Raw genomic sequence first — 8,523 nt, 5'->3', positions numbered from 1 at the left:
AATACAAAAGATCAATGAAACCAAGAGCTAGTTCTTTGAAAAGACAGAAAAGATTGACAAACCTTTAGCCAGACTCATGAAGATAAAAAAGAGAGTGTAGCAATAAATCAGAAATGAAAAAGGTGAAGTAACAAGTGACACCAAAGTAATACAAAGGATTGAAAGAAAATATTACAAACAACTGTACGCCAAAAAATTGGACAATGGAAAAAATGTATAAACTCCTAGAATATACAAGCTTCCAAAACTGAATCAGGAAGAAGCGCAGGATCTGAACAGACAGATTACAACCAGTGAAACTGAAGCAGCAATAAAAACACTCCCAACAAAACTTCCTGGACCAGATGGCCTCACAGATAAATTCTACCAAACATTCAAAGAAAAACTAACACATCCTTCACAAACTATGCCAAAATATGCAAGAGGAGAGAAGACTCCCAGGCTCACTTTACAAGGCCAGCATGATCCTAATTCCAAAACCAGATAAAGACACTGCAAAGAATGAAAATTATAGGGCAATATCCCTGATGAACATAATGGATCCAGCAATATTTAAAAAGATCACACACCATGATCAGGTGGGATTTATTCTGGGGATTCAAGGTTGGTACAATATCCACAAATCAATAAACACGAGACACCACATAAACAAAATGAAGAATAAAAACCATATGATCAGCCAGGCTCAGTTGTTGAGCATCGACCTATGAACCAGGAGGTCACAGTTTGATTCCTGGTCAGGACACATGCCAAGTTGTGGGCTCAATCCCCAGTGTGGGGTGTGCAGGTGGAAGCTGATCAATGATTCTCTCATTGATGTTTCTTTCTCTCTCTCCCTCTCCCTCTCTGAAATCAATTCACACACACACAAAAACACTGATCATATCAATAGACAAAGAAAAAGCACTTGACAAAATCCAGTACTCATCTATATACCAGTATATAAAAGCCTAAGTAACCAAATGACTGGTTGACCCAACGCTATGACATGCACTGACCACCAGGGGGAAGACTCTCAATGCAGGAGCTGCCACCTGGTGGTCAGTGTGCTCCCACAGCAGGAATGCTGCTCAGCTGACAGACCAGCCCCAGTGGCAGCCACTCCCTCCCTCAGTAGTCCTGCAGGTCCAATCTCTGGAGAACGTGCCAGGCACCGAAGAAACAGTGCTTCTGGCACAATCCCGACAGCACCACTGGCCTCCTGGAAGTCAGCCTCTGGCACCGTGGCTGCTTCCCCTCCCTAGATGCTCCCCAAGGAAGAAACCATATAAAAGCGGCTGCCAGGTGGCTCCTGACAACCGGTGTGAACATCAGCAGGAAGGATCCAGATCCTGGGCCAGCAAGGGTGTCCCACCGCCGGCCTGGAGGGCCGATTGAGTCCCAGTCCCCCCCATCCCCCTTGGGACAGGCACCAGATGCAGGGCTCACTGTTGGGGAGCGCTGCTGTGGTGGCGCAAGCCTCTCTCGATCAGGACTGACTGGGTGCGAGCCCGTGGCAGGAGCAGTGGGGCTGGGATGAGTGGGAGTGGCAGGCAGGAGTGGCAGGTGGCATTGGACTGCGGGTTTCGGCCCAATCCCTGCAGGCCACGGATAAGAAAAAGCTAATAGCAAGAACCTACAACCTAGATTACTTTACCCAGCAAAGCTATCATTCAGAATTGAAGGTCAGATAAAGAGCTTCACAGATAAGGAAAAGCTAAAGGAGTTCATCACCACCAAACCAGTATTATATGAAATGCTGAAAGGTATCCTTTAAGAAGAGGAAGAAGAAGAAAAAGGTAAAGATACAAATTATGAACAACAAACATGCATCTATCAACAAGTGAATCTAAGAACCAAGTGAATAAATAATCTGATGTACAGAATGAACTGGTGATTATAATGAATCAGGGACATAGAAAGGGAATGGACTGACTATTCTTGGGGGGGAAAGGGAAATGGGAGATGCGGGAAGAGACTGGACAAAAATCGTGCACCGGGAAGAGATTGGACAATAATCGTGCACCTATGGATGAGGACAGTGGGTGGCGGGGGTAAGGGCATGGGGTGGGGTGGGAACCGGGTGGAGGGGAGCTATGGGGGGAAAAAAGAGGAACAAATGTAATAATCTGAACAATAAAGATTTAATTTAAAAAAAAAGAAAAAAGAAATTATAAAACTAGAAGAAAACATAGGCAGTAAAGTCTCTGCCATTTTTTGTAGCAGTATTTTTTTCTGACATATCTCAGGCAAGGGAAGCAAAAGAAAAAATAAATGGAACTACATCAAATTAAACAGTTTTTGCACAGCAAAGGAAACCATCAACAAAATGAAAAGATGACCTGCTGAGTGGGAGACTATAAATGCCAATTATACATCTGATAAGGGATTAATATCCAAAATTTATAAAGAACTCAGACAACTCAACATCCAAAAAAGACCAAACAACCCAATTAAAAAACACTTCCCTCCCCAAACAACACAAATATTTACTGCTTTTGGCGGGTTGCAGGCAGCAGCCCTGGACATTCACGCATGTCCTCGGGGCACAGAGGCAGCTGGGGCCGACGCGCATGGAGGGATGAGCGCCCTTGCTCACTGGCCCACAGCTGGTCGCCGCTGAGTTATTCCCGTCCTTTCTCTCCACCTGGGCCTGTTTCCTGAGCACCTGGCGCCCTGCAGGAGTGGCCGCGGGAGCCCCGCAGCGCAGTAGAATCAACATCATTTAAATGTCCATACTACCCAAAGCAATCTATAGATTCAATGCAATACCTATTAAAGTACCAACGGCATATTTTTCTCAGACCTAGAACAAACTCTCCAAAAATTCATATGGAATAAATAATTCTCCCCTTTAGCTGCAGCAATCCTGAAAAAGAAGGAGGAATCACAATACCAGGTATCACAAGTGGCTATATTACAAAGCCACTGTTCTCAAAACTGCCTGTTTCTGGCACAAGAACAGACATATAAATCAATGGAACAGAACAGAGAACACAAAAGTTGACCCTAGCCATTATGCTCAATTAATATTTGACAAAGGAGGCAAGAGCATACAATGGAGTCAAGACAGTCTCTTCAATAAATGGTGTTGGAAAAATTGGACAGATAGATGCAAGAAAATGAAACTAGACCACCAACTTACACCATACACAAAAATAAACTCAAAATAGATGAAAGACTTAAACGTAAGTCAGGAAACCATAAAAATATTAGAAGAATCCATAGGCAGCAAAATAGCAGACATCTCTCACAGCTATATCTTTACCCATACAGCTCCTCAGACAATAGAAACTAACGATAGAATAAACAAATGGGACTACATCAAAACAAAAAGCTTCTGCACAGCAAAAGAAACCATCAACAAAACAATAAGAAAGCCCACTGCATGGGAGAACATATTTGCCAATGTTCTATCTGACAAGGGTTTAATCTCCAAAATTTATAGGGAACTCATACAACTTAACAAAAGGAAGAAAAACAACCCAATCAAAAAATGGGGCACAAGATGGCAGCGCACAGCGGGGTGGAGGCAGTACCTGGGCTCGCCTGAGGGTCCCCTTTCCAGCTCCTGCTCTGGGCGAGGAGTGCAGACTGGAGGACAGGGGCCGGGTGGGACAGGGCACCTGCGAGGCGGGACCACAAGCCCCAACCTCAGGGATGAGGGCGCTGCTGCCAGGTCTGCAACGCCAAGCCAGGCTCCTCCGCCAGCTCACCTCCGCCCGGAGATGCCCGGCCTCTTCCCTCCCCGACAGCCCGCCGCCCACACCGGGCCTCCCGGACCCCGTTCCCCGCACTGAGACCCTCACCCCTCACCCTTCTTCCGCAGACTCTCGATTCTCGCCCGGAGTTGAGACGTTTCCTTCCCTTCCAGGTTCACCCCCGACCCGTCCCCCCAACATCGCAGCCTTCCCGCCCCCTCACCCGGGAGCTGGGCGGTGTTGGCCCCGCCATGGAGGCTGTGTACCTGGTGGTGAACGGGGTGGGCCTGGTGCTGGACGTGCTGACCTTGGCGTTGGACCTGAACTTCCTGCTGGTGTCCTCCCTCCTGGCCTCCGTGGCCTGGCTGCTGGCCTTCATCTACAACCTGCCCCACACTGTGCTGACCAGCCTGGTGCACCTGGGCCGCGGAGTCTTGCTGTCGCTGCTGGCCTTGTTGGAAGCCCTGATGCGGTTCACCGTCGGGGGCGCTCAGGCCCTGTGGACCCTGCTGTGCAGCTGCTGCTCCGGCCTGGAGGGCCTGAAGCTCCTGGGGCACCTGGCGGCGCACGGGGCCTGGAGGAGCCGGGACCTCCTGCAGCGGGGCCTCCTCAGCGTGGTCTCCAGTGGCCACGCTCTGCTGCGCCAGGCCTGTGACGTCTGTGCCATCGCCATGAGCTTGGTGGCCTACGTGGTCAACAGCCTGGTCAACATCTGCCTCATTAGCACTCAGAACCTCTTCTCCCTGCTGCTGGCCCTGTGGGATGCAGTGATGGGGCCACTGTGGAGGATGACGGACGTCATGGCGGCCTTCCTCGCGCACATTTCCAGCAGTGCTGTGGCCATGGCCATCCTCCTCTGGACCCCATGCCAGCTAGCGATGGAACTCCTGGCCTCGGCTGCCCGCCTCGTGGCCAGCTTTGTGCTTGTCAATCTCACTGGCCTGGTGCTGCTGGCTTGTGTGCTGGCGGTGACGGTGACCGTGCTGCACCCGGACCTCACCTTGAGGCTGGCCACCCAGGCCCTCGGTCAGCTCCATGCCCGGCCATCCTACCACAGGCTTCGAGAGGATGTTACGCGGCGGTCTCGCCTCGCACTGGGCATGGAGGCTTGGCGCCGAGTCTGGAGCCGCAGTCTGCAGCTGGCAAGCTGGCCAAACTGGGGAGGCGCACCTGGGGCTCCCCAGGGTGGCCCTAGAAGGGTGCCTGCAGCCAGGACCTCACAACAGGACACTCTTCCTGAAGCAGGGCCCAGATCAGAGGCAGAAGAGGAAGAAGGTAGAATGGCCAGAGTGACCGCTGCCTGGGGCAGGGAGAGGCTCAATGAGGAGCCTCTAGCCGGGCAAGACCCATGGAAGTTGCTGAAGGAGCAAGAGGAGCGGAAGAAGTGTGTCATCTGCCAGGACCAGAGCAAGACAGTGCTGCTGCTGCCCTGTCGGCACCTGTGCCTCTGCCAGGCCTGCACCGAAATCCTGATGCGCCACCCTGTCTACCACCGCAACTGCCCGCTCTGCCGCCGGGGCATTCTGCAGACCCTCAACGTCTACCTCTGAGAACTCCCTCCCTTCCTGCCCTCCTCCAGCTCCACGCACCACACAGCCGCCTGTGCTAGGACGGCATCAGCATTATCACCGGACCTCCGGGTCCTGGCCTGAATCGCCTTTTGCCCTGCGGCTGTCATGCCAAGCCTCCAAGCCATACGTCTAGGACATGGAGATGGGACACCCTGGAAGACAGTGACCTGGGTGGGGGCGGGATAGCAGCTTCTGTTTCCCAGTGGGTCCCTGCGATGCTGAGGGAGGCATGTCACTCTGTCACGCCCTGAGTCTGTTTGTTGTGGCCTCCCCTCCAGATGCCAGCCTCTGGGGCTCCTCCTCTGCTTCTGTTTTTGTTGTTGTTGTTGGAGATTTGCAGGTCCTCTCCCTAGCTTCTGTAGCCACAACACATCAGTGTTATTTGGGTATTTTGGCAGCTCAAGGGCCTTGGGATGTTCTTGAACCTTTGCTTTTAGCCAGAACTCCTGTGCCGGGCAGGTTTTGGGGGTGGTGTTTTGCAGATGCCCTTAGAGCTACCACTTTTGCCTGCCATGATCTTCTGAAGCTCCCTCCCAACCTCGTCCAACAGCTGGGGTCAGAAGTTTACCCGTGTGCGTGTGTGTTTGTGTGTGTGTGTGTGTGTAGCTGCACCTGGCTTTGGGACCATGAACCCTCGCATCCCAGCTCCACTGGGAGCCTCCGGAGAGGCAACCAGATTTCTATCCCTGTCCTTTCATTCCCCACATCACAGGGAAAATGGCATTCCCCTCTGCCTGCCTCTCCCTGGCACCGCGAGGGCAGACTGTGCACATTCCACTAGGGTCCAAACAGTGGGGCCAGGGCAGGGGCATGCAGTTCCCTGAGGGTCTTGTGGCTCTGTTTCCAGTGAATAAAGTTTGTTGACAACCCTGACAGCCTCTGTGCATCCTTGCAAGGGTGAGCAGTTGGTCAGCGTGACTGACACTACAGCAGGCCCTTCAGTCCTGCTAGTGACCAGAGTGATCTGTGGGGAACCGGTGGGGGAGAGGGAAGGTAGGATGGGAGCCCTGTGCCTTGGGGAGACCCACGGTGTGGCTGGATTGGCTTTTATCAACTCAATTTGTGTCCTCACGTGAGCAGCCTTTGGAAAGCCCTCCCTCTCTTCTATTTTTGCTAGAAAGCCCTGGTAGAGAGAAGTGGGAGCTTTCTCATCCCAGCTTTCCCTCTGTGCCGCTCTTCCCAGGAGAGAACTTGGGGTTCCTCCTGCCTGGTGTCCAGTCTACTCTCTGGTCCCTGGAGAAGCAGGTGCTTGTCTTTCTTGGCACAGAGTGACACTGATGGGACCTGGTGGAGAGCAGGGAGTTGAAGTTCAATACTCTGGAGGCCTGTCTCCAGCTCACCCCAGTCCCATTGGTCATATCTGCCCTCATCTGACCAGCAAGAGAGGGGAGCATGCCCCATAACTGTATTTAAATCTCGGAGTGGAATGCCAGGGACAGCCTCCTGCAAGTGGGGAAGAGGGAAAAGGCCAGCAGGAAACAGAGCCCCTCTACCTTCTCGGGGTGAGAGGCTGAGCTGATAGGGGCCTTGCAAGCCCCGGTTTGTTAGTTACTGGGTTGGGGTGTGGGACTAGGGCTGCTTCTGAAGGTCAGAAGAGGGGAGCTTTGAAGGACTCAGACTTGGCACAGCCCACCCAGGCCACCGGGGCTATGCCCAGCGCAGCAGGGGTAGGGGGGTTCATGGAAACCTCCACCTTGGAGTTGGGAGGCCCGAGGGAGGCCTTTTTCTACCCGTCCCTCCCCCTCCCAACCCTGGAGAGGGAGCTGAAGGAGGAGAGCCTTGGCTATGCACGCTGTTTAAAGTGAGGATAAACGGTTTAGGAGGAAAGATAAACTTCCTGAGCTAGCAGCGGAGGACTCCCCCTCCACCCCTGTCAGGAATTCCATTGGCCAACCTCCATATCCTGCCTCCGCCAACCAGCCTCGGAGTCAAGAGCTCAAGCTGCCCTAGCCGGCTCAGTGCATAGAGCGTCGGCCTGCGGACTAAAGGGTCCCGGGTTCGATTCTAGTCAGGGTACATCCCCGGGCTGCAGGCTCGATCCCCAGTGGCAGGCATGCAAGAGGCAGCCAATCAATGATTTCTATCTCACCCTCTTCCTACCTCTCTGAAATCAGTAAAAAATAACTCAAGCTGCCCAGGGTCATGGCTGCATTCTAGAGTGGGGGCGCCCTCTTGTGGTCACCTCAGAAACTACTCTCTAGACCCCAGGGACACTCCACTCCCTGGAAATAGGGGGTGAGAGAGAAGCAAGCAGCCTTCCTCCCAGCCATCTAGGGACCAAGCGAGCAGCTTGAAAATGGTCAACGAAAAACCCGGGCTCCGTTTCTGTTACCAGAACAGGGGTGTGTGTGTAAAGGCAGCCCCTACCCAGGGCATAGGACACCTTTGAGTTCGGACAAGTGGCCAGAGCTCCCTGCCAGAGGGTGCCTTCCTCAGCGAGGGACTCCTGACGACCTACACGGGCTCTCCCACGGGGCCTCTCCTGTCTCTCCGGCCCTCGGCGCATCCAGCCGGGAGCCCTCCCCTCCTCCCCTGTCTCCTCACTTTCCCCATCCTCAGGCCCAGGGCATCTCCACCACCAAAGACGGGAGCCGAGCCAGGAGGGGTTTGTAGATTTATTGAATGGCCTCTACTGAAAGGGCCAGGAGCGGAAGCGGGCAGGGGAGAAGGAGAGAAGCGGAGTCCCAGGGAGAGAGCACCCCGCCTGCCAGCACAGCGCACTCCCTGGGTCTTGGGCAGAACCACCGGTGCCCGATGCCGAGGCCCTGACTCAGACAGCCTGTCCCCACCCCCTGCCAGCAGCGGGCGCGCCCCAGGCACCCCTCGTCATTCACAGCATTGGGGGGGCCAGCCTTCCCGGAGGACGTGGTGACACCCCGCCCCTGGGAGTGAGAGCAGCAGGCGCACTGCCCGCGGACGTCAAGCGAAGACGGGGGAGCCGTGCCAGTCGGAATACACCAGGAACCCGGAGAAGGTGCTGTCCGTCTTGACGCTGGCGTAGATGCCGACGTAGTCGCCCACCCCGACCTGCACCCACACCTGGTCCTCGGGCTCCAGCCTCACCATGGCGCCGCCCGACAGCGAGGCGGGCTTGGGCCACCCCCCGAAGAACTGGAAGAAGGAGGCCACGGACTCGCCGTTCTTGACCAGGTCGAAGTGCAGGCTGGCGCGGTAGACGGTGGCGTGCACCGCGAAGTAGTAGACGCCGGGCACGCGGCAGGTGAACTTGCCGGACGCCGCGTCGTAGTGGCCCTGCTCGTTCAGCAGCACCA

General features: G+C 54.2%; 2 protein-coding genes across 2 annotated transcripts; one reads left to right on the top strand and one right to left on the bottom strand.

The window, feature by feature from the left end:
* The first annotated feature begins 3,486 nt into the window (after positions 1-3,486).
* On the top strand, positions 3,487-6,126 carry RNF26 (ring finger protein 26). The gene has a single exon (XM_005856761.2). It carries the CDS (start codon positions 3,932-3,934, stop codon positions 5,228-5,230), a length of 1,299 nt encoding a protein of 432 aa, XP_005856823.1. The 5' UTR covers positions 3,487-3,931; the 3' UTR covers positions 5,231-6,126.
* A 1,952-nt stretch (positions 6,127-8,078) lies between these two features.
* C1QTNF5 (C1q and tumor necrosis factor related protein 5) lies at positions 8,079-8,521 on the bottom strand (the record flags this gene model as incomplete). Its single annotated transcript, XM_005856875.2, has 1 exon — positions 8,079-8,521. A coding segment is annotated over one exon (351 nt), but the record flags the coding sequence as incomplete, so codon positions are not given.
* Between the last annotated feature and the right edge of the window lie 2 nt (positions 8,522-8,523).

This window comes from Myotis brandtii, unplaced genomic scaffold (assembly GCF_000412655.1).
Source record: "Myotis brandtii unplaced genomic scaffold, ASM41265v1 scaffold105, whole genome shotgun sequence".
Lineage (NCBI taxonomy): Eukaryota > Metazoa > Chordata > Mammalia > Chiroptera > Vespertilionidae > Myotis > Myotis brandtii.
This window is presented reverse-complemented; position numbering and strand designations above follow the sequence as displayed.

Coding starts and splice junctions, on each gene's coding strand:
- RNF26 (XM_005856761.2), top strand. CDS start 3,932: ATGGAGGCTGTGTACCTGGTGGTGAACGGGGTGGGCCTGGTGCTGGAC.